This window comes from Neoarius graeffei, chromosome 3 (genome assembly GCF_027579695.1).
Source record: "Neoarius graeffei isolate fNeoGra1 chromosome 3, fNeoGra1.pri, whole genome shotgun sequence".
NCBI classification, from domain to species: Eukaryota; Metazoa; Chordata; class Actinopteri; order Siluriformes; family Ariidae; genus Neoarius; species Neoarius graeffei.
The window spans coordinates 80,480,786-80,496,759 of NC_083571.1; the positions used below are offsets into that span (position 1 = coordinate 80,480,786).

The 15,974-nt window shown below is 40.8% G+C and overlaps 1 protein-coding gene across 1 annotated transcript in view; it reads right to left on the reverse strand.

The window, feature by feature from the left end:
* The window catches only part of slc25a24 (solute carrier family 25 member 24), a 56,001-nt gene that overhangs the window by 28,549 nt on the left and 11,478 nt on the right, over window positions 1-15,974 (reverse strand). Inside the window, exons 2-3 of the mRNA XM_060917443.1 lie at window positions 10,526-10,652; window positions 1,175-1,262 (exon numbers count right to left, since the gene is read on the reverse strand). Coding sequence (XP_060773426.1) covers window positions 1,175-1,262; window positions 10,526-10,652 — 215 coding nt within the window. The remainder of the gene's footprint in view (window positions 1-1,174; window positions 1,263-10,525; window positions 10,653-15,974) is intronic.

Consider the following 15,974-nt stretch of genomic DNA (forward strand, 5'->3'; position numbering starts at 1 on the left):
GTACTAGCAGCTAGCTGTTAGCACTAGCTAATGTCAACAACATAGCTAGTATGTTACTGTAGCAATGTTTACGTTCAGTCATTTGGATGGCTGTTAAAACCTTTCAGTCTCAAGTTTTTCCTTTACTGTATTTACTAGTTTACTGAGCTAGCGCGCTCGGGCAAGCTGGGAGCTAGCGCGCTCCGGCGCACACTAGTTCCCGGCCTGCCCGAGCGCGCTAGTTCCCGGCTAGTTTACTGAGCGCACTAGCTCAGTAAACTAGTAAATACAGTAAAAGGAAAAACTTGAGACTGAAAGGTTTTAACAGTCATCCAAATGACTGAACGTAAACATTGCTACAGTAACATACTAGCTATGTTGTTGACATTAGCTAGCTTGACCTTCAAAATGGCGGACACCGGGGCGTCACGTGACCCTGTGACGTCAGGTGAAAAACCTCTATAGCAGTGACACAATAGCTATCAGAAATGCATTCCGACATTTAATAAAATGAGATAAATAGAATTTTGATAATTTAAAAAAAAATAAAAAATTGCCTTCAGTTCTCCTTTAAAAATTATTTCATGCTTTGGTGCCCACTATAGTTTCACACTGAACCACATCAGATCTTTTACATGTTTATATATAATGCTCATGTTACAGTATAGTACTTTCTATCAGTTTCTGACTCAACTCTCTACCTGGTTTACAGCTCGATCCCAAATAATTCACTTTATCTCTCTGTGACCACACACACACACACACACGCTCAGGGTAATGAGAGAGGGAAGATCAAATGGATTATAGGCTCCAGTGATGCCTACGACACACAAACGTGTTTGGCTTTTTCCTTGCCTTATTGGGTCTCTTGAAACATTCCGCTGCTCGTCAGTATTTGTCATTTGGGATGCAGCTTATGGTTTTATCACTTACTCGAGCACTCTAGCAGCCTAAAGACAGTTTATCACTGAAAAGGTTGACTGAGTCATGAGTCTCTCACTGTCATTGTGTCAGCAAAAGCCCTCAAAGCAAAAATAAGTAAGCAGGTAAGAAAGTAAATAAATAAATTAACTTTTTAATTTAAATTTGTACAAAATGTTTGAAAGCAATTTTTTTTTTTTGGTACGACTCTTTGATGATATAAAGCTGACGCGTGCTCTGCGATCGTGTTAGTGAGTTTTGGTTTTATCACTACCTTTGAAGAATCTTCTCTGCTTTTTCCTTTGATATGTTCATCCCCAGCTCTTTAAATGCCTGTTGAATCTCTGTGTAATCAATGCGTCCTGTGGATAAAACAAGCAAAACAGAACACATCTTAACAAAAAAATATATATACATGAACACATACAAAGAAAGTACACCCTTTGAATCCTTCATTTTCATTTATCAGGACCTAAATAATTATTTGGTCCTCTCTAACTCCCATAAACAAACAAATAACCTCAGGTAAGAACAAAGAAAAGCACAACGGATATCAATATGTAGTCATTTTCCCCCCAAAAGTAAACCAACATTCAGAAACTAGGTGTGAAAAAATAAGCGCACCCTTCCTACTTCCACACTCCTGAAGAGAGTAAATAGTAGCCAGGTGTTACTAATGAAATCCACAAGGTTAATGGATCATCAAGAAGTGTGGGCACAAAGCAAAACTGTTGGCAGTTTGGTGTTCTGGAGCACTCAATTGTGTGTCTACATCATGCCAAGAAAACATGACATGAGCCCTAACCTCAGAGAAGCAATTGTTGCTCCACATCAATCTCGGAAGGGTTATAAGGCCATCTACACCCTTCTACAGTGAGAATGACTGCTTATAAATGGAGAGCCTTCAAATCCAATCTTCCCAGGAGTGGGTGTCCCAGCAAATTCAGTCCAAGATTAGACTGCTTAATGCTCAGAGGTATGAAGAAAAAGCCAAAAGCTAACCCACCAGAGAGAGACACACAATTTGGGCTTGTTTTGCAGCCACAGGACAACGATGAACTCCACTCCACACCAGAATATTCCTGAGACAAACATGAGGCCAAACCATGATACTACCACCACCATGTTTCACAGATGGGATAAGGTTCTTATGCTGGAATGCAGTGTTTTCCTTTCTCCAAACATAACACTTCTCGTTTAAACCAAGAAGTTCTATTTTGGTCTCATCCGTTCACAAAACATTTTTCCAATAGCCTTCTGGCTTGTCCACGTGATCTTTAGCAAACTGCAGACGAGCAGCAATGTTCTTTTTGAAGAGCAGTGGCTTTCTCCTTGCAACCCTGCCATGCACACCATTGTTGTTCAGTGTTCTCCTGATGGTGGACTCATGAACATTAGCCAATGTGAGAGAGGCCTTCAGTTGCTTAGAAGTTACCCTGGGGTCCTTTGTGACCTCGCCGACTATTACACACCTTGCTCTTGGTGTGATCTTTGTTGGTCGCCCACTCCTGGGGAGGGTAACAGTGGTCTTGAATTTCCTCCATTTGTACACAATCTGTCTGACTGTGGACTGGTGGAGTCCAAACTCTTTAGAGATGGTTTTGTAACCTTTTCCAGCCTGATGAGCATCAACAACACTTTTTCTGAGGTCCTCAGAAATCTCATTTGTTTATGCCATGATATACTTCCACAAACATGTGTTGTAAAGATCAGACTTTGATAGATCCCTGTTCTTTAAATAAAACAGGGTGCCCACTCACACCTGATTGATTGTCATCCCACTGATTGAAAACACCTGACTCTAATTTCACCTTCAAATTAACTGCTAATCCTAGAGGTTCACATACTTTTGCCACTCACAGATATGTAATATTGGCTCATTTTCCTCAATAAATAAATGACCAAGTATAATATTTTTGTCTCATTTGTTTAACTGGGTTCTCTTTATCTACTTTTAGGACTTATGTGAAAATCTGATGATGTTTTAGGTCATATTTATGCAGAAATATAGAAAATTCTCAAGGGTTCACAAACTTTCAAGCACCACTGTAAATGAATGCCCTCAAAAATCAGTATTGTAAAGAAGAGTGGGTCAAAATTTCTCTAAAAAGTATGTGAGAGACCGACAAACTCCTACAGAAAATGTTTACTTCAAGTTGTTGTTGCTAAAGATGGTTCTACATGCTACTGCCTTAGAGTGTACTTATTTTTTTCACCTGGTTACTGAATGTTGGTTTAATTTTTGGGAAAAAAAAACCCCGACATGTTGAAACCTGTTGTGTTTTGTCGGTCACCTGAGGCTATGGGTTTACTGAAGTTGGTAAGGACCACACCATTGTTATTTAGGCTGTGATAACGAGGTTAAAGAGGCGGTAAATGTTTGAAGTAGTACACAAAGTTTGCAGTGAAATAATGCTTTGGACAAAAGTCCTTCGTTAGCTGTTTCAGCAGAGAGTGTTTCTGAGGCTGTAGTGAAAACAGCGGATTTGCAAAATGCTCGATGATGTAATAGCTGTATTCAAAACAGGACATCGACATCAAGGATGCCAAGATGCAAATGTTCCAGTTGCAGCTTCTCTAGGCAGATCAATGACATCACAGTCCTCCATTCAGCCTCGTATTACTAACTCCATTTCAGCAGGACGAATATACAGTGTCTTGCAAAAGTATTATCCCCCTTGGTGTTTGTCCTGTTTTGTCGCATTACAAGGTGGAATTAAAATTGATTTTGGGGGGGGTTAGCACCATTTGATTTAGCGCCGAAGGATCTCCGAATGTAAATGCACTTTAAGTCTCGGTGAAGTTTAGGTTATGCTGAATTTGCTTCAATATTTCAAATTTTCTCGAGTGAGCATGCCCCCCCACCCATTTCTATATAATACCCTGATGGTTTGGGGTGATTAAGGTGGGCCTGGAGGTTTCTTTTCCATGAGAAAAAGAAACATCTGTCGAGCCACCCTATTCCACTGCTCAGACATGGGTGAGAAGAATATGAGAGATCATCACATGCAGGGAGTGAGCAGTAATTGGTCACGTGTCAATTTTCCCCATAGCAACAAGCCCGTGGTGGGCAAGCTAACTTGACATTCCTTGACAACCATAAGAGTTTGACTGGTGATGCGAAGCAATCCATTTCTAGAATAGCTGTTTTTACCTTTTCTGCTGTCTTTTTTGACCCGAATTTGCGTGTGTACTTGGAAAACGTTTGTGGTTTTAACTTCTGTCGTAAGTTAAAACAACTCATTGGCCGTAAAAGAGAGTTTTTGGACTCAAGTTGGTCGCCGCCGAAAGAAATTGTTTATCGAACAACAAGTACCAAAGGAAAAAGAAATCTAAAATCTGGTGTTGTACCTTCTGTTTTTAACTGGAGTGGTACTGTAAAGCAAAGAAGAAAAATCGTACAACATGTCGACAGGTAAGAAACTGATTCAAATACATAAGCAATGCTATGTTTGCAAAAGAAACAGTGCAAAAGGAGTTTCGAGCGAATGATAAAAGGTAGAAAAGGAGAAATTATGTTATAAACATACCTGAGAGATCCGCCATTTCGCACGTGAATTTCTTTCGGCGGTGACCAACTTGAGTCCAAGAAACGTTTGTGGTTTTAACTTCTGTCGTAAGTTAAAGCGAATCATCGGCTGTAAAAGAGAGTTTCTTGGACTCAAGTTCGTCGCCGCCGAAAGAAATTCACGTGCGAAATAGCGGATCTCTCAGGTATGTTTATAACTTATAATTTCTGCTTTTCTACCTTCATCATTCGCTCAAAACCCCTTTTGCACGGTTTCTTTTGCAAACGTAGCATTGCTTCTTATGTATTTGAATCAGTTTCTTACTTGTCGACTTGTCGTACGATTTTTCTTCTTTGCTTTACAGTACCACTCCAGTTAAAAACACAAGGTACAACACCAGATTTTAGATTTCTTTTTCCTTTGGTACTTGTTGTTTGATAATCAATTTCTTTCGGTGGCGACCAACTTGAGTCCAAGAAACTCTCTTTTACGGCCAATGATTCGCTTTAACTTACGACAGAAGTTAAAACCACAAACGTTTTCCAAGTACACACGCAAATTCGGGTCAAAAAAAAGACAGCAGAAAAGGTAAAAACAGCTATTCTAGAAATGGATTGCTTCGCATCGCCAGTCAAACTCTTATGGCTGTCAAGGAATGTCAAGTTAGCTTGCCCACCACGGGCTTGTTGCTATGGGGAAAATTGACACGTGACCAATTCCTGCAAACGGCCTATTGTAGATCAAGTCAATTTTTATAGCGCTTTTAACAATAGACATGGTCACAAAGCAGCTTTACAGAATGTCCGAGTTCTGTTTCAGCATGAGCTTGAATGTGATTGATTAACTGTGAGCACAGGCACACGCCCCATTATACAAGTGTGTACACACTTACGCATGTACTTTGCTGATATGCCAGCAACTCCTTTAATGTTACTGTAGGACTCTTGACAGCTTCTCTGATCAAGTTTTTGTCCTTTTGTCTATTTTGGAGGGACATCCTGCTCTTGGTGAGGTCACTGTGATGCCCCATTTTCTCCACTTGTTCATCCTCTCCTAATTGGCAGCTTTCCACAATGAGATCCCGTACATGCTCGGTAAGCTCTTTAAGGACCATGGCTTCAGCAGTCACATGAAACCAAGAAAATTCTGCAGAAACAGCTGATCTTTATTCGGGGATAATCAGAATCACGCCAGTGATGACCGGTGTACGATGATGACTTTTGAGCACGAGCTTGAATGTGATTGGTTAAAGGAGAAATGAAGGCAAATTTATCATCAAAATTCTCTCTCTCATTTTATTAAATATCGGAATGCATTTCTGATCGCTATTGTGTCACTGCTATAGCAAGTTCTGAGTGTTTGAAATATGCTCTGTAATATATCGGTCAAAGCGATGGCCGTAAACGAGATTCGTTGAGACCTGTGCGAGACATCGTAGGACAGAAGTAAAACGGACAGCGGAAATCAAAGTGACTGACGTCTGCCAGCGTTGTCAAAAGACGCGCGCGCCCTCTTTCGAATGCTGACGTAATCAAGCCGGAAGTTTTGTTTGTTTTGCTAGCAATCAGGAAAGTTTGAAAAAAGTAGACAGTAATCGTCATTTAAACTCGTTTTTGTGCAATATTTTGTTTGGAAAACAGTTTTCAAAGTGGCGGCGCTGACACCTGGCTGACACTTCACGTTTCGAAGTCTCGCACAAGTCTCGTGAAGATCGCGCGGATAAGCGACGCCTACCGTGGACCAAACGAACTAAATTCAACATGGCTAAAAACCGAATAGGCTGATAAGTATAATATTTAATTGCAGTTAATTGCCAATACGAGTAGGGCTGTGCTCACAGCTCGCGATACTCGATCATGCACGATACGATATCTTTTACTCACTTGAAAATCGAAAATCCCATATATGACATATTTCATGCATATCTCCCGGTTCTGTAGCAGGTTATCATCAATTTTCACTTGATTTAAAGCATGTTTTATGCCAGAAATCGACAGAAATTCATGCTTGCAACCTGTTCCAACCAAAAACATTTTTATTTACAAATGGCGCTTCCAGTTACTCAGGGCATGCGCACTAGAAATGAGCCTTTTTTTCATCCAAACTACTTTTTGAAACCCTCATTCTGATTGGCTGGCTTATAATACACCAGCCAATCAGAATCAGTGTCTTAAAGGAACAGTCCACCGTACTTCCATAATGAAATATGCTCTTATCTGAATTGAGACGAGCTGCTCCGTACCTATCCGAGCTTTGCGCGACCTCCCAGTCAGTCAGACGCAGTCAGACGCGCTGTCACTCCTGTTAGCAATGTAGCTAGGCTCAGTATGGCCAATGGTATTTTTTGGGGCTGTAGTTAGATGCGACCAAACTCTTCCACGTTTTTCCTGTTTACATAGGTTTATATGACCAGTGATATGAAACAAGTTCAGTTACACAAATTGAAACGTAGCGATTTTCTATGCTATGGAAAGTCCGCACTATTATGACAGGCGTACTAACACCTTCTGCGCGCTTCGACAGCGCACTGATACGGAGCTCAGATATCAATGCGCTGCCGAAGCGCGCAGAAGGTGTTAGTACGCCTGTGATTATAGTGCGGACTTTCCATAGCATAGAAAATCGCTACGTTTCAATTTGTGTAACTGAACTTGTTTCATATCACTGCTCATATAAACCTATGTAAACAGGAAAAACGTGGAAGAGTTTGGTCGCATCTAACTACAGCCCCAAAAAAATACCGTTGGCCATACTGAGCCTAGCTACATTGCTAACAGGAGTGACAGCGCGTCTGACTGACTGGGAGGTCGCGCAAAGCTCGGATAGGTACGGAGCAGCTCGTCTCAATTCAGATAAGAGCATATTTCATTATGGAAATACGGTGGACTGTTCCTTTAAGGCAACAGCATGCCGTAATGGCTGTTTGTTGTCTAATTAGTATCCAATATCTCTGTCATCTGTGCCTTTATTGTCCGGCTTTTGTTATTAAAACACAACAAATGACGAAGTACATAACATCTTTAGACATTTGGTGACCCAAACCTGAAGTTTGCTTGGATAATATCAACTGGAAGTGTCTCAATCGGTATGTTGTTATCAGTAGATTGTTAAGTTTCAATGCGCTCTGCTACAGACGCTGCAAGCCGCTAATTACGTCCCCCGTGTCTCCAGGGCCTCGTCTCGAGACTCATTGATTGCATAATTTTGGCGCCAAACGTATTCGCGCCTTCTGCTTACAATTAGTGCTGTCAAAGTTAACGCGATAATAACGCGTTAACGCGATCTCAATTTAACGCGATTAAAAAAAATAGTGCCGTTAACGCAAATTCTAATTTGGCCCTGCGAGTCACCCGTAGTTCCTGTTGAGGCTTGTCGCGCGCTGCTTCAATAAGAGTACGTGTGAGTGATGGAGAAAGGCATAGACATATAACATCCTCGCCGCCATATTGGATGGGGCAAAGTGGAGATTCTTCAACCGTCTCTGGTATAGCGTCTAGACAGTAGCCGAGAATAAAGATGCCTCATTCATGTGCTGCGTTTAACTGTACCGACAGGTTTACCGTCCAAACAAGATCACATGGGATTACCTTTCACAGGTGAGACTGGAAAAATACTTTTCAATACTGTTCCTTCAGTCTTCAGTTTCCCAGCTCAGCTCCACCGGGTAGGTGTAGAGTTATAAGCAGTGAGAATTAGAGAATACAGTGCCACACTATGATGAACGTTTTTGAACGTATGATGAATGTTTTTTAATTTTTGTTATCTGTTTTTATCTTCTTTTATGGCAAATACTTCTCTTCAAAAGAAACTAATGAAGAGTAAAATAAAACTTTTTTTATTTTCACAGTGATATGCACTTTATTTTTCATCCCTTGGTTTTCTCATCTAATATGGAAGTTATATGGATGTCAGTGGCTGTGACAAGACGTGTTATGCTCTGCAATAAAAAAAAAAAAAAAAAAAAAAACATTAGTACAAAGCAAGCCCATTCACTTTTTTATGCCGATAAGAGAATTACAATGGTTTTTCATGTGACAAAAATGTGCGATTAAATTGCGATTAATCGCGAGTTAACTATGACAGTCGCGACATTAATCGCGATTAAATATTTTAATCGCTTGACAGCACTACTTACAATACATTAAAGACATCGTTTAACTCGATATATCGCGATATATATGGTACGGTATCGTGAACAACTGATGGCAAACAAGCACAGCCCTAAATACGAGTCACGATATAGGGTTACTAAAACCGAAAACGTAACTGAATAACACGTTAATTAAGAAATAAAGTAAGTTTAAAAATGACTTCAGGTCTCCTTTAACTGTGAGCACAGTCACACGTGCCATTATACAAGTGTGTACACACTTACGCAGCCAGGTTATTGTAAGATTTTTCTTTCCATAAAATGTTTCCACTTGTCTTTCATTGGTTGCTGGGGAAGCCATGGCGTAATGGTTAGAGAAGCAGCTTTGGGACATAAAGGTTGCCGGTTTGATTCCCTGGACCAGCAGGAATCACTGAAGTGCCGTTGAGAAAGGCATCTAACCCTCAGTTGCTCCTCAGGCTTCTCTAGGTACATTATACACTGCTCTGGATAAGAGCGTCTGCTGAATGCCTGTAATAATGCTATATCAACACAAGGTGGAAAAAGCTCCGACATGTTTTACTTTGGATTTATTTTTTTACATCACAACAACCTGCAGAAACTCGAGCCCACCTACTTTGTTCTGAAGAATTCGTATGCTCAATTTATAAAAGACGCAGGCTACTTACTGAAACATAACATTCTGAGTCATGTAATGTTACGTGCAGCGCTCGAAACTAACGGTGTCCCGACGTCCCAGGGACCATAAAAAATGTCATCGGGACACAAAATTATCATATCTGGGACAATGGAAAAAAACAGATCTAGAAAAAAAGTTCTACATTAATATTATTTACAAAGCCGTAACACATACGTAGACATTCACCTAATTTGTCAATTTTAATTTTAAAACGTTAACAGCGAAAAATACATAGTAGCTACACTTTCGATGCACCTGCATCCATAGGCTACAGAGCAGCGCATTCTGTTCTAGAATCTTCGGCCAGAGTCCGCATTATATGGACTTGGAATGGAATTGCTACCGCACACGCTGCGCCGACTCTTGCCAGAACAAAAATGCTGAAGTGGTTGAAGCGGACCGACCGCGGGGAAGAAACTGAAAGCCCAGACATAACGTCTCCGGGACCTTCAGGATCCAAAGTGTCCTCGCCTGGTCTGCAGGCAACGCGAGCAACTGAATGAACTTAATGAACACTGTTAGACACGTTATAAAATACAACAGGAATGATGTGGATGATATTGACGGAAGATACCGTTCAACAGAATAAGTGAGTTTTCTTGGTGTCTTTCTAGTTCAGAAAGTTTAGTCAGTCAGCAGCACAACTAGGCTCGGACCTGCCACTATGCTGATGTTGCTAACATTTGCACCCGGCAGCGAAAGTTCATAAAATGGATAACGGAAAGTTCATAAAAATGGATAACGGTAATGGATAACGGAAAATTCATAAAAATGGATAACGGTAATGGTGAAAATTATAAGTTGGCCTTATAAGTGCCAACAGATATTCAAGGTATAAGTAGATGAAATGAACATAAAAGGGGTCTTATTTTCAGCTAAAGTGTACTGCAGATGTAGGGAGTTGAAACATTTTCTGAATGAGCTAGTTGGCCCCTTTAAATAAACGGGTATCTATTCATACAGTGAGATCGCCAAAGTTTAATAAACTGAAAATGCAATAACTGTAATTTTGAAGTAGATGATGTATAGGACATGTGTCGCTTGTGTCTTGTGACTTATTGTAAAAATGATATAAAGGGTTCAAAAATCGCATAGTTACAAATACAATAGTAACTTCATATGATAATATTAACCACTGGTTATTTCAGAGAGGAAAAAAATGGGGACACTATTGCTTCCATTCGGGACAATACAACACAGAATTCAGGACCACTGGGGGACACAAAGAAAAAAAAAGTTAATTTCGAGCCCTGGTTACGTGTCTTTAAAGAGATGTTGTAGTTTAAAATGTGGTATAAATGAGACATTCCATGCTTGAAATCTTACCATCTTTGTTTTTATCGAGACTCTTGAAAGTCAGATTGAGCTTTTTCTCATGTTCCTTCAGGTACTTGGAAAACTCGACAAAGTCAAGCTGCTGGTCTTTATCCGAGTCCCCGGAGGAAACGATTTTCTGGTACAAGAGAGAAGGAAAAAAAAAACAAAAAGCAAAACTCATTTAGCTTCCTAGCCTTCATGTAAGCTTTGCTGATTTAGATGGAAAGCAGTGTGCTTGAATCATTAACTTAACAAGACCCAAAGGACTGCTATACATTTTAAATCATTATTCCTTATACAACCCCGATTCCAAAAAAGTTGGGACAAAGTGCAAATTAAAACGGAATGCAATAATTTACAAATCTCAAAAACTGATATTGTATTCACAATAGGACATAACATATCAAATGTCGAAAGTGAGACATTTTGAAATTTCATGCCAAATATTGGCTCATTTGAAATTTCATGACAGCAACACATCTCAAAAAAGTTGGGACAGGGGCAATAAGAGGCTGGAAAAGTTAAAGGTACAAAAAAGGAACAGCTGGAGGACCAAATTGCAACTCATTAGGTCAACTGGCAATAGGTCATTAACATGACTGGGTATAAAAAGAGCATCTTGGAGTGGCAGTGGCAATCAAAAGTAAAGATGGGAAGAGGATCACCAATCCCCCTAATTCTGCGCCGACAAATACCGTAGTGGAGCAATATCAGAAAGGAGTTTGACAGGGTAAAATTGCAAAGAGTTTGAACATATCGTCATCTACAGTGCATAATATCATCAAAAGATTCAGAGAATCTGGAAGAATCTCTGTGTGTAATAGACTTGGATGTCTTGAGACCGGTCTCGTTCTCGAGACCGGTCTCGAGACCAATTTTTCGTGGTCTTGGTCTTGTCACGGACGCGACTGTCTGTGGTCTTGGTCTTGTCTCGGTCTCGCATCACTCTTGTCTTGGTCTCGCAGTTTCAGATCGATAGTGGTCGAAAAATTTGCAGCCAACAATATCCACAGTAAATATAATGTTGGATAATGCAACATTAATATTATTAGGCCTATTATTATTATTATTATTATTATTATTATTTTATTCCGCCTTTCTCACCCTTCATATAGGCTAACCAATCAATGTCATCCGTGTATTTTGTTGCGATTTAGATACTGGCGCTCACCCAATCAAAAGACCGCCACCAGCATGAAATGTTACGTGAACTCTGTCAGTCTCTCACACTAAAAGAGTTTTTCAGTCAGACATAGCCTACACAGTGATGTCCGCGAATTCGTGCATTATCAAATATGCATACACAGAGCACAAAGAGTTCCTCGCCACAGGTGGAAGGAAGAAACATTCTGCAAAATGCAAGTTTTGCAAGGTCTCGTTGACAGAGACAGCCGGGACAACATCTACATTCACCCGGCACCTGGAGCGGAAACACCCGGAGAGATAAGTTAGCCAGATGGTACTGGCCTCAAACTCTTTATCTCACTTTTCAGTCTTAGACGACCAGATCATGTATGCGTGGTGTTTTTATCGTGTGCTCCCTCACACGCCCAGTATAGATTATTAGGGACGGATTTTTTGGCAAAAGACTTAGGTGCTAAGCTAACTTTTCTGGTGAAGAAGTGTAACTACATGCTAAGTACAGATATGCTAATTAAGTTTCATCTGTGGGTCTCGGCTACTTAAACATTAACAGTTTTCACCAACGTTGGATATTTTGGCAAGTTCATTGAACAGAAAATGTCGAAACCATGTTAGTGAGTGAGCACTTTAACGGCTGGTGTAATGTGGTTTGTTGTCGACTTATATTTGGCATAATGGATGAGCCATTAAGGGTACCTAAGTTTAGGAGTCTTCTGTGTTGAACCAGTCCAGTGTGTAGGGACTACTAGCATGTTATTATGAAACACAATACTATTGTATAGCCTAGGTGTGAGCCTAATTACAGACTTAATTGAGTAGTTTTTTTCTGTTCCATTTCTTGTCAGTACAGTTATGTGTGATTCCTGTGATGCTCTCATTCTGTCCCTCTTACTCTCTCTAATGTTTTGTATTATTGTTTTTGCCTTACTGAACAACAGGCTTTATATCACTAGCAGTGATGTGCACATTTCTTTATATTGTCGGTTACAATATTTTATTTAAATGATATTGTTTTACTAAATAAATGTAACCATTTACTTTTGAATATCATCTGCATATCAAGTTGTTTTGACTTCACGAGCCTAATCCATTTCAGGATTATAATTGTGTATCTTCAATTTAATCTACAAATTAAGCATAATTAAAATCAGCTACATATTTCCCACAGTTGTTGAAGGTGTTTTATCAGATGACTTTTGGACCAGTCAGTACCAGTCATATCAGTCCTCAACAGCACACAAAAGTACTATAAAGGGAGTGTCAATCCTCTAATAGTGCAGTGACAGCCATCATGCAATTGTTACACATTTATCTCACTCAGTCTGCGGAACATTTACAGTGAGTGAGCTCAGTCATACACATTCATGATGTGCTCTTCTCAGCATTGTCTGTAGTTAGAATAATACCTTCTTTTACTGAACCTCTGACCTCAGTATGCTGCTCTTATTCTATTAATGCAAGTAACATCAACACTAGTTTTTTTCCGGTCTTGGTCTTGTTCTCGTCTTGACTTTGTCTTGGTCTTGACTCGATCTGTCTTGGTCTTGGTGTCGTCTTGGTCTTGATACACTCTTGTCTTGGTCTTGGTTAAAGCGGTCTTGACTACAAATCTAGTGTGTAAGGGTCAAGGCCGGAAAACCATACTGGGTGCCCGTGATCTTCGGGCCCTTAGACGGCACTGCATCACATACAGGCATGCTTCTGTATTGGAAATCACAAAATGGGCTCAGGAATATTTCCAGAGAACATTATCTGTGAACACAATTCACCGTGCCATCCGCCGTTGCCAGCTAAAACTCTATAGTTCAAAGAAGAAGCCGTATCTAAACATGATCCAGAAGCGCAGACGTCTTCTCTGGGCCAAGGCTCATTTAAAATGGACTGTGGCAAAGTGGAAAACTGTTCTGTGGTCAGACGAATCAAAATTTGAAGTTCTTTATGGAAATCAGGGACGCCGTGTCATTCGGACTAAAGAGGAGAAGGACGACCCAAGTTATCATCAGCGCTCAGTTCAGAAGCCTGCATCTCTGATGGTATGGGGTTGCATTAGTGCGTGTGGCATGGGCAGCTTACACATCTGGAAAGACACCATCAATGCTGAAAGGTATATCCAGGTTCTAGAGCAACATATGCTCCCATCCAGATGACGTCTCTTTCAGGGAAGACCTTGCATTTTCCAACATGACAATGCCAAACCACATACTGCATCAATTACAGCATCATGGCTGCGTAGAAGAAGGGTCCGGGTACTGAACTGGCCAGCCTGCAGTCCAGATCTTTCACCCATAGAAAACATTTGGCACATTATAAAACGGAAGATACGACAAAAAAGACCTAAGACAGTTGAGCAACTAGAATCCTGCATTAGACAAGAATGGGTTAACATTCCTATCCCTAAACTTGAGCAACTTGTCTCCTCAGTCCCCAGACGTTTACAGACTGTTGTAAAGAGAAAAGGGGATGTCTCACAGTGGGAAACATGACCTTGTCCCAACTTTGAGATGTGTTGTTGTCATGAAATTTAAAAATCACCTAATTTTTCTCTTTAAATGATACATTTTCTCAGTTTAAACATTTGATATGTCATCTATGTTCTATTCTGAATAAAATATGGAATTTTGAAACTTCCACATCATTGCATTCCGTTTTTATTTACAATTTGTACTTTGTCCCAACTTTTTTGGAATCAGGGTTGTAATTATAAAGTGTTTTACAAACAGAAAAGCATCAAATACAATGTACGTCTGACTTTTTCCCTCTTGTAGTGTTCTCACATTGAAGGCCATTCACTGGAAAAAAAAATCTTTTAAACGATAGTTCTCACCTGAGTTCAGGTAAATTTAAATTAACTTCATATAAAAAAGTTACTGTTCTGCTTTATATGTGAGGCAGCCTGGGAAAACTCATCAGAAGTCATTGGAATTAATACAATAATTTTAAAAATAGTCAACAGAACTGACTGAATTAATCAAGAAGAAGAACAACAACTTTATTCATCACACACTTGTGAAATTCCTCTCTGCATTTAACCCATCTGAAGCAGTGAACACACACACATACCCAGAGCAGTGGGCAGCCATGCTAACAGCGCCCGCGGAGCAGTTGGGGGTTAGGTGCCTCGCTCAAGGGCACCTCAGCCCAAGGCCGTCCCATATTAACCTAACCGCATGTCTTTGGACTGTGGGGGAAACCGGAGCACCCGGAGGAAACCCACGCAGACACGGGGAGAACATGCAAACTCCACACAGAAAGGCCCTCGCCGGCCGCAGGGCTCGAACCCAGAACCTTCTTGCTGTGAGGCGACCGTGCTAACCACTACACCACCGTGCCACCCAACAATCAGTCGAGAAGAGAGACGCTGTAGTACAATACCACGAGTGACTTTTACTTCAGGTGATGAGCCCGAGACTGATGTAGATGATGCTGATAATCAAAACGATAACTTGGTTCCCATTGCAAACTTTACACAAATATAAACGGAGCTTTCCCTGCATTTTCTCCACAATTTGGTCCATTAGCCGGCTCTCCCCTCTCACCTGCCAGATAGCAACCTGTCAGTACATTTTTTCCTGCTTCTGCACACTTTTTTTTTGCAACTAAACGTCTTATCTGTAGTGTGCAGGTGAGCTGAATCATTTTCTGTGTAGAATCAATTCCAAAGTTTTGGGTTTGTCTCTTCAGGTGTGTTGGGGGAAAATGCTGCCTCAGGAATACGTCTGACAAGACGGAGATATCAAGGACCGTTCAAAACTGATTGAACTCTCATTTCCTGTCTTCTAAGATGCTGGTATCTTTAATGCTGCCTATTACCCATAAATCTATACGGCAGATCACTAAAGCAACAGAAAAAAAATAAAAAAAGATGGTGGACTGAACTTCACAGAAAAGCGATTTTGAATACAAACATTTTGGGGGCGGCATGGTGGTGTAGTGGTTATCACTGTTGCTTCAGGTTCAGGTTCGAGCCCGGTGGTCGGCGAGGGCCTTTCAGTGTGGAGTTTGCATGTTCTCCCCGTGTCCGCGTGGGTTTCCTCCGGGTGCTCCGGTTTCCCCCACAGTCCAAAGACATGCAGGTTAGGTTAACTGGTGACTCTAAGGTGGTGTTTACGTTAGACCATATCCGTCTCGTTTTCGTCGCGGATGCACTGTCCGTTCACATTAAAATGCCGGGAAACGACTCCACAGGCGGAACAACTTGAATCCGCCAGGGCCCACGTATTCAACCCATTACGTATCTGATCCGGTGCTGTGTAAACATTGAGGAACGAGGATACACTGTGCTGAGCTCTAGCCGACGTCGTCATTGGACAACGTC